This window comes from Genypterus blacodes, unplaced genomic scaffold, assembly GCF_046128005.1.
Source record: "Genypterus blacodes isolate CSIRO-AG114 ecotype Tasmania unplaced genomic scaffold, CSIRO-AGI_Gbla_v1 ptg000020l_1, whole genome shotgun sequence".
Classification (NCBI taxonomy): domain Eukaryota; kingdom Metazoa; phylum Chordata; class Actinopteri; order Ophidiiformes; family Ophidiidae; genus Genypterus; species Genypterus blacodes.
The window spans coordinates 510,001-529,424 of NW_027466833.1; the positions used below are offsets into that span (position 1 = coordinate 510,001).

Genomic DNA, 19,424 nt, shown 5'->3' on the forward strand with positions numbered 1-19,424 from the left:
AGACAATCCTGCAATAACTTCCACAATGTTTAAAGTCTGGATGGATGAAGTTGAATACTTTTAGTTCCAGGGTTTAACACAACGAAAGACGACCATGGGGGCCCCCCTGACCATGACGGGGTCCTCCTCTGGCTTAGGGCCGGCACTGTTAGTTCCCCTAGTTTTCAATCAACTGCATCAGGGTTCATTTGTAATCTGCTCACTCTCTGTCATGCTGCACTGTGATTGGTCGGTTAGCCTTTTTTACATCGTTAGTTTTACAGCGAGCCTGCAGATCGCCGCCGCTGCGCCACGATTCCACCATAAATCATAGAAAGCACTCCAGGGCGAATCGTACCGTAAAGTTGTGAGCAGCGGTGACGGCGCTTCCATCCTCCCTGTAATGCGTCTCTGTGTAATGGCTGGCAAACAGGCCCCTGAAGAGGAAGAGGAGGAGGAAGAGGAGGAGGAGGAGGAGGAGGAGGAGAAGAAGAGGAGAGAGGACACAAGTCAACAATCAGGTGTGTTATTCAATCAGCCATTCTGTATAATGAGTGTTTAAGCTGTGTGTGTGTGTGGGAGGAACACTCGACCCTGAGCTGACTCGTGTGAGGATTCTGGGCACTTTGCATTCTGGGAGTTAAAACTCAGAGCTTTGTCTGTCTTTATTAGGCGATTTTGAAGGCGTCCTTGAATCCCCCGGCACTCAGCGAGACCAAGCAGAATCCCTGCTGAGGTAATTATTTTTCACGTCGGAGCACGTGTGAATGTGTGTGTATGTGTGAGAGTGTGTGTCTGTGAGCCTAATTTAAAGTGTGTGTCTGTGAGTTTCTCCTCCTCAGGCCATTAGCAGATGGACACAGTTGAGCCCCACCTCAAGGTTTGGCGAAGGAGCAAGAAGCAACACCCAGCTGTATAATCAGGCTGACATCAGGAAGGATGAGCTCACGATCAATGTGTGTGTGTGTGTGTGTGTGAGAGAGAATGTGTGAGAGAGAGACAAATCAATCTCAAGTGAAAAAGGAAGAAAGTGACAAATGTTTCTATCAATGTGCATCTGACACAATTTAAGATTTATGCCCCCAAACCCAAGACTGAGAACTCAACACATCACACTGTGGACTCTCCATACTGTTTCCCAAGGTCATTATGGAGCAAATCCCTCACTGTAAGGGTGTGTGTGTGTTTGTGTGTGTGTGCTGAGCTCTTAACAGCACAGAAAACTCCTGACAAAACAAAAAACTCCACAAAAATACCGAAAGTAATCTCCTGGATTCTTTTTTTCCGAGGCACTCCCAGATATAAACATTGGGGAAACTCAGGGGGTTTAGAAACCGAAACTCCGTTCGTTCGTCCAAATCACAGCAGGAGGCCGTCGTATCCCAGCGTGCCCGCAGCTCGCAAGCAACCAACAACCAGGAGGACAGAGCGGTGGCGGCGGCGGCGGCGGATTGTGCCAGAGGAGTTGTTTCTCTCCGTCTCCACTGAGTCTCCACGTGACGCTCTGCTGTCCTCTGTGGCTCCGGCCTCAGCACAGCCTACATCATTAAATACTTATTATGGCTTTAATGTGCCTCATCACGCCATTAGGAACCACTAAGCCGGCAGCTGGTAATCACTTTAAAGGGTCTCAGTATAAATGGGTGACACTGTGGCTCTGGAGTGTGAGATGGATGTAAACCTTTGCTGTGAGAACCCTACATCTGAAAAGTGCTCCTATAAAAGAGAAGTAGGAGACTTTACTATCTGTGTGGCTGTGTTTAGAGCTGAGATGAGATGTGTGTCGTGTGAACAATAATTCCAAAAGCTGCTTGAGTGTAGTTTGGCTTTTGATACGACGACAAACCGTGTTAAAGGTCTAACATGGAGGAATCTGCCTGTGATCAAGCGGTGAGCCAGCGTCCGCAGGGTGCATGAGGTCGTGCCTGTGTGTCTGATGGCCACGCCCCCTCTGCTCTCCATGGTTACCTTTAAGTGCTGCGGTGTTGGTAAGTACCTTCCGCTCACAGTACCTTCCGCTTTAGTTACATACTTTCCCACTAAATTGCAGCTCTTAAGCTCTGAACAAGATAGCAGGATACTTACCTGTGATTATGCCTCATTCTGTACACACTGTTCACCACTTTCCCCCAGTTTCTGTGCAGTGGAACAGGAACTCAACCCAACGCAATTGGAGGAATGGCAGAAAACACTTTTTTTATCTCACCTCATTTCCATAACGCACAACACAAACCCAGCCTGCGTGGAAGAAAGGCAGCGACTTATGAAGGGATCAGAAAATGGAAGAGGCTTCTGTGTTGTATTTGTGTTGTTTCACGCCGCGGTGAAGACAACGGCCGCAGCCTGAAAGTGTCATTAGCGCTGAAAAATGAAGTGCAACTAAGGGAAGAGAAGCTCCATGTGTCACCGCCTGTTGACACTGTGTTTGTGATGGAATAACTGTGCACACATTCATCTCAAAGATGCAAATCTGCTATAATAGCTGGAGTCAGTGAGCATCGATTCACACTCCTCAGTGTGCGTTACGATTCATTAGCCGCAGCCTAACATCTAATTAGCAATTTACTAATAGTCACCTGGGTTAATTGTGATGAATGAGGGCTATTAAAGAGCTCTTATGCACTGCTACATTTTATTTTTTGATTATTTTAAAGAAAGCCGGCGTTGAATAGAAGTCTTTAGTGCTCAATTACTGACAGTGTGGACATTTACAGCGGAGAGGTGAGTTTATATACTGGATCTGGGCTTTACATGCTCCCACTCAATCAATACATCAAGCGCTTCCAGTCACTCTGTGGGCATCATGGAGGTCATTTTCAGGCTCTTGTGTGTCTTGTTTGCAGGATATTGCCAGACTGGGATGGAGCTTGGTGTGCAGGTCGGTCAGGATCCAGAGACGAACAATTGAGTCTATCCACATCCATGCATATAGGCCACGCCCATTTGCCAAGATCTAGGTTTTCTGGAATTATTTTCATCTCTTCCTGCATCAATTGTCCCAAATGTTTACAAATGTTTACATGTAGAATGTCTGGACCAAGCTGGACAAAATGTTTATCTTTGTTGTTTTGATTTTCCTCAATGTCTTGGCACGATTTCCTGCCAAAGTTGAGTGGGCGTGGCTTATTCCCCACAAAGTGCTGGAGCTCCTGAATGAACTATTCTCCTGTAAGGAAACAGGTGCCCTAGAAATGCGACATCAACCGACCTGATGGTGGCGCTATAACAACAACAGATACATTTTGTCGAGTTGAGAGTTAAGAGACATAATTGGACTGCTCAGCCTCGGTGGAGGTTTGTCCTGAGTGCCCTCCAGATTATAGTTCTGTGCACAGAATCAAAACCCTTCTCAATACCACAGGTAAGTACTATTATTATTATTTCCCATGTGCCCTTGCAGCTGTGTGCTTGTGTGCACTGACATTAGCGTCACCAATGAAGCTCAACCTGCCTGTGCCACTTCCTCCTCTCACACTTCCACAAAACACAACCTTCCAAGGACATTTAAACTTGCCCGAGCCTCATTTACATACAGCATGTGTGACTCCATGCCTCGTGTCATAATTCACCCCCATAAGCATGAAACCATTTGAGTGAAATGAAGCTCGGCTTGCGATCCCCGTTCTCCCTTTGAAGGCTTTACTCATTTCTTTTAATCCTCTCTCTCTCTCTCTCTCTCTCTCTCTCTCCCTTTGCCACGGGCCAAACCCCGAGCCTTCCTATAGCTCCTCTCCTTATAGTGCTCTATGCATGGCCGAATTAAAAAGAAGAAGAAGAAGAGCACAATGCAACAGTATGAAAGAGAGGAGAGAGGACACGGAACTAAAGAGGCGCGGCTGACGTCTCTAATTCCATTTCCACATACGGCTGCATTCCAAATTGATTTACATACAGCTCCACATCCCCTCAGCTTGGGCTTGGCTCCGACGCACTGGGGCACTGGAGTGTGTGAAGCCAAAGAAAACCATGGAGAGGGAGAGTGAGAGAGAGAACAAGAGAGAGGAGAGAGAGAGAGAGAGAGAGAGAGAGGGGAGCGGTGAGGCCAAACAGGAAAATCCCTTGAACTGCAGAATTGAAGGAGTGTGTTCCAAAAGTCTCCCTTTCTCTGGCTTTGACCAAGATCAGTCACGTACACACACACATTTGTCACGATCAGCCTTAAAGTGAATTGTTCCTACATTAGATACTGAAGCAGGTTTAAAGACATCATTTGCAGTAGAGTAGAGTTGAATATTGGCAGAGCTACAAACCTGAAGGTTCACACCGGTAGAAACACCTCCAATCAGCCAAGAAGCATATTTCCTGAACGACCCTGAACGCCTCCTTTTTCACAGCTTGATATGTTTACGTCAATAAGATGGAGGGAGGAGGGGGGGAGGGATAAAGACAAGCCACCTGTTTTCACTCAGTCTGCAGTGGAAGCAGCTCAGTGTGAATTTTTGCACGTTAGAGCACAAACACAAACATGGAAATCTGTCAAACACGCCGCAGCTTTAAAGTCTCAGCGTCAAAGATTAACGCTAAGTGTCGCACACCAAAGCAGAATTAGAGAGAGAGGAGGGAGGGAAAGTGCTGCACTGAATGCCCCATCACACACACACACACACACACACACAGGCCGGCCGGCCGGCTGATGGGCCCAGTCTGCTTCAATATTGACTGACCAAAGCAAAGACGGAGCCTTAATGAGTCCAGCACAAGATTCCTCTTTGCTTAGTGTTTAAGGAGGGAGAGTGGGGTAGGAAGGGGAGGAGGAGAGGGAGGAAGGGATGGGGGGAGGAGGTGAATAGAGAGCACAGCACAGGGACTGATAAGAAAAAGGGGGAATTGTTTCTTTTACAAACACCGATACAGCACTACATAAAAACGATCACGCTGAGTGTTTATTTGTGTTATTTTTATATCCGTCTGTGTTCACATTTTCACTGTAATTGTTTATTTTTTTGATGACATTGAATGATCTAATGAATTAGCTTTGCCTTGTTAAAGACTCAGGAACTAAACTCCACGAGAAGCTGACTTTAATTAGACACACACGCGCGCACACACACACACACACGCACACGCACACGCACACGCACACACACTCGTCTGGGACTGAAGAGTTATTTTTGGAAAAGTGTCATTTGGAGAAACTACAAGTGCATTTCGGTTGGTAAGTGGTTGATAATATCACTAATAAGAACGGGATACAGTTGGTTTAGTATTGGCTGTACTGGCTGTCATGGCAACAGCAGGTGATTGATGAGTTAAAGATTTGAAACGCATCGACCTTGCCGCTGAAGATCAGGTCGGAGAGAAATGAGACAATGAGACCTTAGAGTCGTCTCATTCCAACAAGACATCTCTCTCTCTCCCTCAGGCTCAACCCGTGTGTGTGTGTGTGTGTGTGTGTGTGTGTGTGTGTGTGTGTGTGTGTGTGGCACCCAGGGCCATTGAAGTCATCACATCATTAAAGCAAACCGCAGAGGGAAAAACAAAACTCCTGCCGTACTCGAAAGCCAAGAGCCAAAAAATCAGCCATGAGTGTCAGAGCTCAGTGCTGTACGTTAGAGAAAGGCTGAGTCTCTCTCTCTCTCTCTCACACACACACACACACACACACACACACACACACACATCCAGTTTGAGCTTGGCAGTAACGTATTCATATTCACATTCACATCCAGACTGTGTGATCGCCGTGACTACTGGACTCGTTTCCCAATGATGTGCATGACTTCCATCTCCACGCAGATAAATCACACACTGTGGATTCCCGTGTTGTGTTCTCAAACACTCCCAACGATTTTAATCTGCAAAATAACCCCACAGTGGTCAATGTCCGCGCTCTGACGCCGCCGCACCGCTGTGCACACTGGGAGAAAACAGGCAGTTGTTTGCTTCCCGCTCGGTTTTTCTCCTTATTATCCTGCGGCATTACGAGCCAAATGAACTGGCAACACCCACCTGCAATAACACAGGGATAATCAAAAACAAAGCATTATGGGTAGTTCAGGGACCTACGGGTTCGTCTCACTGCACGCACTTCATCATGAAAGCACAGATTTAACAACTTTGACAATGTTCAATATGAACTCCGACGATATTACAGCGTAGAAACGGGGGGGGGGGGTAGAAACGAGCCTCGCCTCGCTGTTGCTTTCATGGTTTAACGGTTCTCAGTTGAAATAACTCTAAATCACTGGAGTTTCCGTCTTATTGCTGCATGTGTCTAATCACTTTACAGCGCATAAAAAAGCTCGCTCGCTCGTTCGGCGCTTTGTTCCTCTGCTGCAAACGAACGCTGCGCTCGCTGTAGGAGATCACAGGAGGAGTCGACTCCTCTCCTATGATCCACTCTCCCTCCTATAGAAGGCTGCAGGTGCAACGATCCAAAACTGATGAAATGTAATTCTTTAGACGACAGATCAGTTTTAATTCCTTCACTGCAGGAGGAGCTGACCTGTCTCTCTGCTGAGGAAGATGACCCTGAGGCGTCTGTCCTCCTCTCTGCATACTTCACCACCGACGCTCTCATGGAGATTAGAGCGCTTTTAATGTGAAAGTGAGTGGAATTCTTTATTACTCGTACAAAGCGGCGGTGAATACTTCCTGGACGGGAGGGGGGAGGAGGAGGAGGGGGGCCGCAGGGAGGATGACGAGGGTCCTAACTCAAAACGGCGAAGTAATATCAGCCTCACTAACGAGCAGTGAACCGTAAAGTCTTTATACGGAGAGCTGTTAGAAAAATATGCACCTTCCTTTGCATCACACAGAATCTGTTCCCCATCGCTTTACTGTGCTCACTCATGCACACACACACACACACACACACACACACACACATACACACACACACACATACACACGGCTCTACGTTTATGAAGATCTATGCTTAATAACTTCTCTTGGGTTTATGGCGCAATTAAAGCCTCATAAAAACGTAGAAAAGTTGTTCGCAGTTCAGCCCAAAGTTCTGGTTCTTAGTGTGTGTGAAAGTGTGAAGTGATCATCTGACGTTAGAGGCCCCGGTTGCATCAGCGCAGGGAACACACACACACATATTCTATTCGCATTACATCATCGCTTTGCCATTGTGGGGGTTCTTCTGGTCAAAACGGTTTGAATTATTGAAAGGTAACATGAGGTTGATGTAGGTCAGCTGCTGTGAGGAGAACAAACCACACACACACACACACACACACACACACACACACACATCAGACGCTTCCCTGTGATACAACTTGCTGTCTGAAAATAATAAGTTATAAATAAATAAATAAATAAAAGAATAATAAATGGCTCCACTGTCTGACTTCATATGAGCAACAAAAACATCTCTGTCTCCAAGCAACCACAAACGTACGTCATCGCTGAACACGGAGGCTCATGACACGCTTTACTATGACATCACTACAGATATCTAAGAAGGAATACAGGCCGAAGATGGTTTGCTCATTTAAAATAGATAATCTGCAAAAAAAAACCTACTACGCTCCTTTGCCACAGCTCCACTGTGCACACTGAGTGAAAACCCTTTGTCTCATTAAGGCGCCCCCTCCCTAAACACATCATGTTTGTTCATTTAAGGGTCCTGTTTGACACATTTGCGAAAAGAAAAAAATTCACACCGATACGCCACTCTGCTTTGCTGCGGCGCCACCGTGCACACTGACTGAAAACGGGCCTGAATCATGGCCCAGCTGGAGTGTGAGATGCATCAAAGTCAAATTCACAGATAGAGGTAGACATGATCGAGAAGTACAGTAACAAGCAGCTGCGTGTTCTTCTTAAATGTATTTCAACAATTTAGCGATTCTTACAAAGGCTACGACTACAAAAACACTACAATCATAATCTGTCCACTTTAAGTATGGCTGTGGTTGCCAAGGAGACCATTCAGCGTTACAACCTAATGTTCCTGTTCACGCTGCGGTCGATAGATATGGATAATAACTTAAGTGTGTGCAGTAACTTCAGATCGTCATTAAAAAGTTGGGGAGAATAAAGTTCTTTGACCTCTGCAGAGTTTTCCTCCGCCGGCCCGACACTGAGATAAAGTGTTTTTGCCGTTGTTCTTCAATATTGCGTCCATAGCGAGCAACACACCGGAACTAATGACTGACTGGGGATCTTGAAGGGAGGTGGCCTATTATTATTCATTGAAAAGAGTAAACAAATGCATAAATGTTACTGTCGAGGGTTTCTATCGCTCCAATTAATCTATGGCTGCTCCCCTGGGCAGACTCATTGTTCAGCCATACCATTTTTTTCCATCTCCAGGGGAAAGAAGCAATTAAGAGCCCAGGAAGAAAAATATGAACTATGTTTTGTCTTTTTCCTCCAGTTTTATTTTGTGTCCCCCTGTTGCTGTGCGCACTCTCTCTCTCTCTTGCTCCCTACCTCTCTTTCTCTCACACTCACTCACACTCTCACTCACTCTTGATCTCTCTCTCTCTCACTCACACACTCACTCTCTCTTTCTCCCGCTCACTCTCTCTACCTCTCTCACTTTCACACTCACTCACACTCTCACTCACTCTCGATCTCTCTCTCTCTCTCACTCACTCTCTTTCTCCCTCTCACTCTCTCTACCTCTCTCTCTCTCAATTTTACTCTCACTCTGTCTCTCCATCTCTTTCTCTCACTCACCCACTCATTCACTGTCTCTCTCTCCCCCTCTCGCTCTCTCTCTTTCTCCCTCTCACTCTCTCTACCTCTCTCTCTCTCACTGTCTCTCCCTCTCCCTACCACTCTTTCTCTCACTCACCCACTCCATCACTCTCTCTCTCTCTTTCTCTCTCCTCCTCTCTCCCTCTCCCCCCCCCTCTCTCTCTCTCTCACACTCTCTCTACCTCTCCCACTCCCTACCTCTCTTTCTCTCACTAACTCACTCACTCTCTCGATCTCTCTCACTCACTCTCTCTCTCATAGAACATCAAATAACCATTTTGTATAAATCACTTCCTGCGCCGCTCCTCGCTCACACTGCGGGCGTAACCGCTTGAAAAAAACATCACACGCTCGCTCCTCTGACTCCGAACATCCCAGATCACCAGGCTCTCCGGTCCCAGGCCGTGCGTCGCGGTGCGTCGCTCCACACTCCTCTTAAAAAACGTCTCACGCCATTAAACCCACTCTCTACACTTTTATGGCTGCGGCGCTGATTCTCCAATAAGATAATAGCTTCCAATCTGTCATTCTCCACACCATTACCTTGCAAACATTGGTGGCGATGGAAACTTTCGCTTGGCACTGATGTATCATTTCAGCGTGGAGGATCAGGGTGAGCGATCCATCACCCATGACGACGCAGTGAGTCATCACGGGCGGCGGGTAGAGAGCGTGAGCAGTGATCGAAGCATCTCAAGGCTGCTGTGCATGAATTAAAGCTAAGAAATCTCATCAAAATGTACTTAATTAAAAGCAACATTTGCCCATTATAAGATGAATCCATGGCTCGTGATGAGAGGAACACGTGTTAAAGCCTCCAAAGCTCCTCCACACATACAAAGTGACATTTCACCCTGAAACCATCCACATCCTATTTGAACTTCCGGGTTCCTTCTCTGGTCAGTTGGTGATCTGATGTGAATCCCCTCCATGAGGTCACGTAGCTGTGACACGCTGAGGAGAAATATTACCCAAAGCAAATCGATTTTACAGGCTGCAGCATCAAACGGAGCCAGACGCCACATTTGGCTTTCACTGAGGTGAGCAGAATCTCTCTGAAGATGCTTCAACTTATACAAAATGTCAGTGACCTGATTCAGATGTAAATTTCCTGAAAATCAGGAATTTCTGTACCAGAGCAGGAGTGGAAGCCAACAGGATGTTTCTGAAGCAGTCTGGGAGATCCTGGAGGGTGGAATCACTGAGGAGACTTGATTGAGGTATTTTTGAAGGTTCAAGCAAAGTTACAGGCTGTAGCTTTAAAGAACACAGAGGGATTCTTTGACCCCGATGTGGGAAGACATTAGTTCGAAACGAGGCCACAGGCGTTTGTCGCTGAAGCAGAAGCTCCAGCACCGTCTGACGATGATGTCACGCCTGCTTCCATTGTGAAAAACGTCCTTGTTTGCCATCTGCTTTGTGAAATTTGCAAAGAGAAACTCAACAACAGTCTGGACAGCAGGAGGACTCCGGGCCGTAACTCCCACCCAGTAGGTACAAATGATAAACACCTCCTTTCTCCAGGCAAACCTCCCAGGCTCCTTGCTGAGTGTGTTTCTACAGAGAAACCACACGGCGAGTTGTGTGTTTACACAAACAGCCGGCGGAGCTGCTTGTGCCGTCGCCGTCCCTGTGAACTCCAGTTCACCGGCGACCCTGAACGGACAAAAGCCCCTCCGTCGGTGATGTCATGTGTTGTACTTCCTCTCTCGTTTGTTTTCCTCGGCACAGCTGGGTTATTGTGAAGACATGCTTCCTGTCGTGTGTTTGTGTGTGTTTGTGTGTGTCTGTGGTTGTGTAGGCACGATTTGTATTATACAGAAGTTTGAATGTTTATTGTGTTGAAGTGAAGCTTGCCGACTCTGTACAACTTCAGTAACCTTCTACTTTAGAGTCAAAGGGCCGACGCTCACAAAGATTTTCACTTCACACTGAATTATGGGAAACAAATCACGACTTTAAAACTGCAAGGCCACCATAGTTTCTCTTCAATTCACCAGATTTATCATTCGCCACATCGACTCAGCCTCCAAACGTGTCTGTAACCAAGGCAGATGAGGCCAGAGCCCCGAGTCAGCACCTGTACCATTCACCATAATCCCTATAATCCAGGTGTTTCATCACCTGTACCGGCCGACGCCTGCTGTGTGAAGTGGCCATTAACCATATCAGAGAGAGGGAGAGAGGGGGGCAGAGAGAGAGAGAGAGACAGAGAGAGAGCGAGAGAGAGAATGTGAAGCAGCTGCTGAGCTGTGCGCTTTGGCAGAGCGCTCTTTATTTCTCACGGGTGCTGTAGAAAGCAGCCATTCTTTGTGCATTGCTCAGATAGAAAGGAGGTTGTGAATCACGCACAAAGCAATTTGGCCTTGGAAAGGGATTTCTCATTAAAGCCTTTATACGGCCTTTTATGGTGAAAGGTTTGGTTGGGGGTTACGTCTGCTGAACACGGAAACGTGAGTCTCCTGGTCGCAGCAAACAGGATGTGCTCGGCCTGCAAAACCTTATGACAAATTATGCATCAGCGGCTGCATCATGTCAGAGGGAAATGCATTATAATGTGCGGTCCACACGTGCATTTTATTATCGGGAGAACTCTGTCTGTGTATAAATAAGTAATGTAATCACTCAGTGTGAGCCGTGTTCCTGCAGATGAACGATCCCCCAGACAGATGCAGACGGATCAGGCGCCATCAATACGCCGTGTGCAGCTCCACTCCAACACGTTTTCATCACAGAGACTAATTTCTAAAAAGGAAAGCTGCAGTATTTTACATATAGGCGGAGGCTATAAATGCATCACCGCCGTGCACTCACATCTCTGTTAGCTGCTCCTGTACCACGGTGCCTTCATGAGCACAAACACCACGGCAAGACCCTCAAAATAGGCCCGAACACACGGCCTGACATACAGACGTGTATTAGTGTAATGCATGAGAGAGTTTCTTGCGGAAAGCACAAATCAAGAGTAAATTGGAACACATAGAGTTTCCTTGTAATATCCTGAGACACGGTACACACACTGTGCTGTGATTACAGCTCCTCAGGCTCGGCTGAAACAATCAACGGCAAAAAGTTTCTATTGTTTAAGATTCAGGTCAGATCGTGCGACATGATTGCATGAATATGTGAGTAACGTCACGCAATCAGACGTGTTACTACAGCACAGACACACTGGAGGTGTGTGAGGTGCGTTAGGATCAAAAGAAAACTCCAAACTCCTGCCTGAACCGGCTCAGCTATCGATCTCCACCCCGGGATCTCCGCGTCTGGAGAATCGATCAGTTTTAAAGCCGAACCTGAGTTTGAAAAAAACACCAAACGCAGACTTTGAGGTGAGTTGGTTGAGCTCTGATGTTTGGTTCTGATCCAAGCTGCCAACAAAGTGCCACTGTCATCTGTTTCACCTGTCTGTCGCTTCCCATCCGTGTCGTTTAGGATTGTGAAACAGTTTCCTCGGGGGAACGCTGCAGCCCTATAATGAAGGATGACAGGGAGGGAAAACGTGACGGCTGTGCTTCACCGTTACCCAAACTGTGGGAGGGAGCTAATCGGATCAATAACAAAACGGACAAACTGAGTGGAAACCTCTGCAGACCGTTTCAAACACAAAAAGAACAAACCGCCTGTGTTGTAAGAAGAAAACAGCAACATGGGTCCATATTTTCCTTTTTAGTCGTCTCCACGGGGCAGAAATGTAAAGAAAACACGACGGTGCTTTTCCTCCCTTGTTCCTTATTTGTATTTCACAGAATTACTCATAATCAGACAAAATGCAGCTTAACAGCCAGTAGGTCTTTGACGGCGTAATAATGCGCGAATTAATTGCAACAGGCAGAACAAAACGCCTTGGCATCGGCAGCAAAGGCACACAAAGAATTGGCACTGAAGTCAACGTACACATGTGTTGGCAGCCAGCAGCGAGCAGCCGCGGGGTCCAACGTTCCCCCGCCGCCGGCTTTCACCATCGGGGCTCAGGTTGCAAGCAGCGACGGAGAAAACAGAAACATTTATACGGAGAGAGGAACGGGATGGAAGGAGCGTGACGATAGAGAGAGAGGGAGAGAGAGAGAGAGGGAGAGGGTAGAGAGACAGGGAGAGAGAGAGAGAGTTAGAGAGAGGGAGTGAGAGAGTGAGAGCAGAGAGATAGAGAGGGATAGAGTGAAAGAGAGTGAGAGATTGAGAGAGGTAGAGACAGGGAGAGAGAGTGAGAGATAGAGAAGGAGAGAGTGAGAGAGAGAGGGAAAGGGAGAGGGAGAGTGAGAGAGGCAGAGAGAGCAAAAAAGAGTGAGAGAGTAAGAGAGAGTGAGAGCTAGAGAACGAAAGAGAGGGAGAGGGAAAGTGTGAGAGAGAGAGGGAGAGAGGGTGAGAGAGAGGGAGAGAGAGAGAGAGAGACAGAGAGACAGAGAGACAGAGAGACAGAGAGAGTGATGGCTAAGTTGCTCCTCCCGTAGATTTGTGGCAAAGTGTTGGTTGAAAAGTTTGTTGCATGGTTTGCAATCGCGCTCAGGTCAAAGGTCAGCGTAGCTTTTATTCAAATTGCCTCAGCGGGCCCGACAAGGTGTTGACACGCAAACGCGCTAGAAGCCGACGCTTCGGAGAAGCACAATTCATCGTTTCTCCTGCTCTTGACAGATCCAATTAAAACGCAAGCGAAACCCGGAATCCAGGAGGCTCCTGTGACCCGGCGGGCCGTATCATCACACACCTCCGCCGTGTGTCACACCAGATCTGGGCTTTGTCTCTGGCCGCTATTGAGGCGAGAACGCATCCTCCTTTCCCGCCGCAGAGGACGTTGCCATGGGGATGTTGTTTTTTTTATTGTCACAAATATAATGCCGTCATTTAGACGCGGCCATGTGTCTCAAAATAGCTTTCCCCTCCTTTATATCCTGCCGGGGAATAATGAAAGGAAATTGGGAAAATCTTGGTTTTCTGCACAGAGCGAGAAAGAGAGAGTGAGAGAGAGAGAGAGAAGGAGAGAAAGAGAGAGAGAGGGAGAGACAGAAAGAGAGAGAGTGAGAACAGGAGAGAGAGAGAGAGAGAGAGAGAGAGAGAGAGAGAGAGAGTGAGAGAGAGAGAGAGAGAGAGAGAGAGAGAGAGAGAGAGAGAGAGAGAGAGGGGTTTTGTGTTTCAAGGAGAGAGGAAAGCAAACAGCATTTTACCAAAACAGCTTTTTCATGAAGGAGCTGAATGGACCTGCAGTGCTTCTGAAAGACGTTATTTTCTGTTGCCTTGCCTTTAAATCAACAACCAGACAGGGGAATAAAGAGAGTCGTGCATCAGATTGGATGAATTCTTATGGAAGGACACATCAGAGATAAACTTAAACATGAAGACGCGATACTGAAACACCTCAGACGTTCCCATCTTCATCAAAGGGGAAGAATGAGCTCCTCTTCCCTAAAACGATTCCAGAGACACGGAATATGAGAAAGCAAACTTCACTGCGGCCCTGTTGAACACTATGACGCTCCCTCTCTCTCTCTCTCTCTCTCTCTTTCTCTCTGTCACACACACACAAGCACACACAGAAGACCCTCAGTCCCTCCAGACAGCACTAGTGAAGTCTTTAATCAAGACTAATGTGGAATGTCCCATACGAGCCTCATTAATCATGTGAAGCTGACCGGCTCTGCCATTGATCGCTGCCGTACATCAAAGCCGCCGCTGGCACGCGCTCCCATGTCTCCAGCTGTTTTCACTGCAGCGCCTGTCAAACTTAAATATTCTTACATTACGCTGCCATTCCCTTTATTTTTTCGCTCCGGGAAAAAAAAAAATACAAAAAAATACAGAAAAAACTCCATGACGAGCTAATGGCCAAACATTTTCCACTTGTCTGTTGTGCTTTGCTGTAAAATTGTCACATGGAAAAAGTCGATTATGTGACGGAGAAGAAGAGTGACACGAGTGAAAAGAAGCCAAAAGGACTTCCCGGGTTTATAGAGCTGACAGCTAGACAAGACTTACGACCAACAAAACACACTCAGCTCTAAACACTTTGCTTCGGGACAGTTTGAGTGATCTGGAACGCCGGGAAAATTCAAATTCGGAATACTGTCGACTCATCCAGAGTTCCGTCCGGCTCAGGGAACAAGTCGGGGCTTTTCTACATGGAGTCTGCGTTCTACGTTCTACCCTCACACCTCATTACCACATCAAGACGTGAGGCTTTGGTGGATTCGGACACTGTAATGTTTTTAAATGTAGGTGAGTACGGGGAGTGTGACTGGGTTAATAAGCAGGTGGAGAGGTGAACCACAACATTCAGGCGGCATAACAGAAGGTGAAGGATCAATACTCCCACACACACACAATCATTATCTCAGCTGGGCACACACACACACACACACACACACACACACACACACACACACACTTGGGACACAGCCAAGGGGGGCGGCTACCGAACAGCAGTTTCCAAATTGGCCGCAGAGACCGGTTTCCACTGGTCAGGACCTCCATCATGTCACGCTGGCCGGGGCACCTGGCGCTCTGCGGCGCTGCCAAACCAGGAGCCGCACGCGCTCAGAAGACTCACAGCAAAGAAGAGAAATGGATAGCGGCGACAAACCGATGCTGTCCGCTTAGTAAACCTTTAAACTCTCTGCATCCAAAATCTCCATGGCAACAGTTTCTAACTTACACCTGCGATCGGGTTCTGGCTGTGAGTCTTGGTTGTGCAGCATTCCGTCTCCCCACACTGACCTGTTTGCAGAAACATTTGCATTCCGGCTTAATTGAGTCATAGGTCATCCTTTATCTCCATGGAAACTATTCGTGAATAAAAATGTTTGGGACTTGGTTGAAAATAAAACCTCAGGCTGTTTCCTGGTCCAACAAAAGAATGCCAAGACTTCCTCTCGTGTCCGCTCACCCCTGACAGAGCGGTCAAGACCCCGACAAAACACACACACACACACTCACAGAGAGAGAGCGAGGTCACGGACCACCTGTTCTGACTCCACTTGAGGCGATAACAGAGGACACATCTGGCCTGACCTGAAGCCGGCCGGATGGGAACGGCAACGGCGACGCAACGCCGCCGATGGGTTGGTGATGGATGACTCACAGCTGATGATGACGATGCTGGGGGTCAGGTGAGGTCAAGCGGAGAAGCAAAGGGATGGGAAGGGTTAATCAGGACTCAGTGTGTTTATAGGGGGAGCGTCTGGGAATGACATGTCGGGAGTGACTGGACATGGAGTTAATGTCTGTTATTGACAGATTATTTGGCAAATCTCCATCGTTTGCAGTGAGAGGATTTGATTTGTGGAAGCGTCACAGTGCTGGATGTTGTTTCTGTTGTTGTTTCTGGGAGATTAAATATGAATACTGTGAGAGATTCCAGTTACACGTCGATGTTCCTGCAGTAGGAAAAGCGAGCCGAGCGGAGATCTCCCTGCAGTCTGATTTGTATTTGTTCTACTGGCGATGTCTATCGCTCCGCCGTCGATACCGGCTGCGGCGTAAAATATGATGTCGCTGGTCTCTGCGGGTTTATAACGCTGAAGGAACAAGACCTGAGTCAGCGCTGGTATCAATCTTGCGAGGCTGTAAATTGCCTCCGACGCGTAACCTGGCCTGTAAGTGCTGTTTCCTCTGCCCCTGAGCAAGCTTTCCTCTCTATATGAAAGAGCCCTTGAGTGCCTGTGTGTGTGTGTGTTTCTGCACATTAATAAACTCCACATGATCCCTCCTCATTTCATGTTATTTTCCAGAGCTTGAGCAGCCAGTGGAGTGATGACAGAGGAGGGGGGACAGGGGTGTCTCAGAGGGGGGACAGGGGTGTCTCAGAGGGAGGACAGGGGTGTCTCAGAGGGAGGACAGGGGTGTCTCAGAGGGAGGACAGGCGTGTCCTCAGAGTTAGGACAGGCATGGTCTCAAGAGTTCTTCCTCCGGCCTCCTGCTTTATCAGCTTTCATCTTTTGGCTCCTCAGAAGGCCTGAATCATAAAGAAGTCCCATCCCTGAGTTCCTCACAGTCCGGATCGTGTCTGCAGAACCCCAGCCCAGCCTGAGCTAAGACTTTCTGTTCTTTCTATAATAAGAACCCAGTTTCCTCAATGTGTCGTAGCCAGCGATGAATATGGAAAAGGAAGGGGGACAAATGGGGGGAAGACTCACTCGTTTTTTTCCAGTGACAGGATCAGCTGTTCACCTTCCGCGCTGACCAGCAGCTGGAGTGACGCAGGGTAACTCTGAAACACAAAACAAGACAACAGGAGGTGATGAGGTTTGGATGATGACGCCCGAGAAGCTCACCCATCCTGCCTGTGGGTCAGACACACGCACACACACACACACACACACACACCGGGGGGCGGGGGGCTGTGTGCAAAGCAGGATGTGGCCCGTCACAATAGTGCAGCAGGAACAGGAAGAGAGCTTCCACATCCGACCGTCTTCTGTGTGGCAAACCTGCAGGTGGACTGGAGTCTCTCACTTTCTCCTGATTCACAACACTGATTTATGACTTCAAGCAAACATCAGTGAAGGTGATGCAGTCTTCACGGCGTCTTCACAGCGTCTTCACGGCGTCTTCACCGGCCAAAACATCCACACACCCACAATCTAAAACTCTCAAAATGGTCTTTTGCCAAACAAATTGTTTCAAGATGCTTTCATGCTGTATACAGAGACAAAAAGAGAGACCGGGAAAAAGAGAGGGAGAGAGAGAGGGTGAGAGGGAGGGAGAGAAAGAGAGAGGGATAGAGAGAGAGAAGGAGAGGTAGAGGGAGAGAGACAGGGAGAGAGAGAGAGAGAAAGAGAGAGCGAGAGAGAGAGACAGAGAGAGAGAGAGAGATAGAGAGAACGAGAGAGAGAGAGAGACTGAGAGAGAGAGAGCAGCGGCCGTGCAAACACTCAGCGGCAGCACAGAACATGGTCCACCACGCTGCCGTGCAACATGGGGGAGAACGATTTACAGGGCGAGGAGTGGAACAGAAAATAAGATTGCTGCATTTCTATTCGGCCAAATAAATCCGTTCTAAGTTTGAAGTGTCTTTATGATCAGAGGCGTGATCGTGTGCTGAGCTGAGGCGACGGGTCGATGATCAACCCAGCTCCGCCGCCTTCTTCCATTGGAAACATTAACATAAAGAGTGGAAGAATAAACTCTTTCAGATGTCAAACTCCCCGCAGCAGGAAATATGTCGGATCGCCGAGGGACGGCTCAACTCCGACGCACTTCCCTCTCCCGGAGCAGTTTTCCTTAAGCTCTGGCAGGTGAGGCCGGATTTCTAAACTCTCACTCCTCCCAGGCGTGTGCGAGTAACATCGCGTCTCCAACCTACTCACATAAAGCCGATGGTGTATGTGTGTGTGTGTGTGTGGCTGCGTATGCGTGTGTGTGTGAGAGACGTGACAAAGCCAGCGGGCTGAGTGACACGAGGCCTCCGCTCTCTATAAAAGTGTTTTACGCTGACAGGTTTACGCGGCGCTGACTTGTGAAGTTAATGCGTCCGAGCGGCTGGATGCTGGAGTTATTTCACAGCGTGTAGAGCCGCAGGTGCTAATGTGAAATAGAGGGGACGAGGGAGCGGTTTGCTGCTGAGTTTAGACGCCACAGAGGGGCATCAAGGAGAGGATACAGAGCAAAGGATCATGGGGATGATGTGGCCAATCAATTTGACTTAAGGAGGGTTTGTGGAAACTAAGTGGACTTAATGACTGATCGTAAAAGTCACTTAAGGTCTGAAGAGAAAGAGGTGAAATACAGAGCAAATACAGAGCGACACACTTTCACACTTTTGCACTAAGTATTACAATGTTTCCTTTAAATATTTAAAGGAATATTTAAAGTTTAAATATTGAGACTTTATTCTGGTAAGATTTTGACTTATTTTCACAAAATATTCAGATTTTATCTTTCTAATATTTAGATTTTTTTTTTCAAATAATGTTACATTTTATTATTATTATATTTTTTTTTCAACTGTGGCCCAAATACTTTATTAATACAAAAGGATGTCCATTATTTTTGATATGTCATGAAATACAAGTAAATATTTGCAAAAACCCTGAATAATACTCCAATGTACTGTAATGAAGTATGTCTCCATGGTTACGTGGGTGCTGTGTGCGTGTCCTTTACCTGGTTCCCGAGCTGGCTGAGCGTGGCGGTGCCGGCGGCGCTCAGCAGCAGAGGCACGGTGGTCGGGTGTGGGCGCCCGTCTGCCTCGTCTGGACCTGCGAACACATCAGCACAGAGAAGACGCGGCTGATTAGCGATGATGGAAATCTATTCTGATTCCCTAACGAGCTCCAAACAAAACATCACAGATGGGACGGCGGCCTGCAGAAGAATCCGCCAGCTGATTGATGCTGCCGGCTCCCTAACCGAGCGGCCATTACAGCGCCGGGAACAGTAAAAACCCACCGCCCGTTAATGCGACTTAAATGACTGGCAGGCTTAATGTGGAACCACAGATGGTCGACTTTGATCACGTTCTGCCTTCGCCGCCTCTGCGAGTGCGGATGGAGGAATCAGCGGTCACATTGGTTGGGAAAGGAAAAAGGAAAACACCTTTGCTTTCTGTGTCGTAATGGAATTTGACGTTTGAAGGACGCTCTGGGCTTCCTGGGGTCTGCCGGTGTTTAGGTGACGCCCTCGTACACGACGACGACCCGGGCCAGTTCCCAGCTTGAGTTCCGGCGGCAGCTCTTGTGTAAGGACTCGTGGCCTTTTCCTTTGTGCTCCAGCGTGAGTCACATCTCTGCCTACGGACCGGCTGGACCAGGGCCTCAGAACCGGGCCAGGAAAGGAACACGCAGTCTGGATTCAGCAGG

At 47.8% G+C, this 19,424-nt stretch overlaps 1 protein-coding gene across 2 annotated transcripts in view; it reads right to left on the reverse strand.

Annotated features, from left to right (window-relative positions):
* Window positions 1-19,424, reverse strand: part of adam12b (ADAM metallopeptidase domain 12b) — a 63,187-nt gene that overhangs the window by 34,600 nt on the left and 9,163 nt on the right. For both annotated transcript variants that reach the window (XM_076141790.1, XM_076141789.1), the window contains exons 2-4: window positions 18,730-18,824; window positions 16,761-16,834; window positions 338-416 (exon numbers count right to left, since the gene is read on the reverse strand). In XM_076141790.1, the coding sequence (XP_075997905.1) occupies window positions 338-416; window positions 16,761-16,834; window positions 18,730-18,824 (248 nt within the window). The remainder of the gene's footprint in view (window positions 1-337; window positions 417-16,760; window positions 16,835-18,729; window positions 18,825-19,424) is intronic.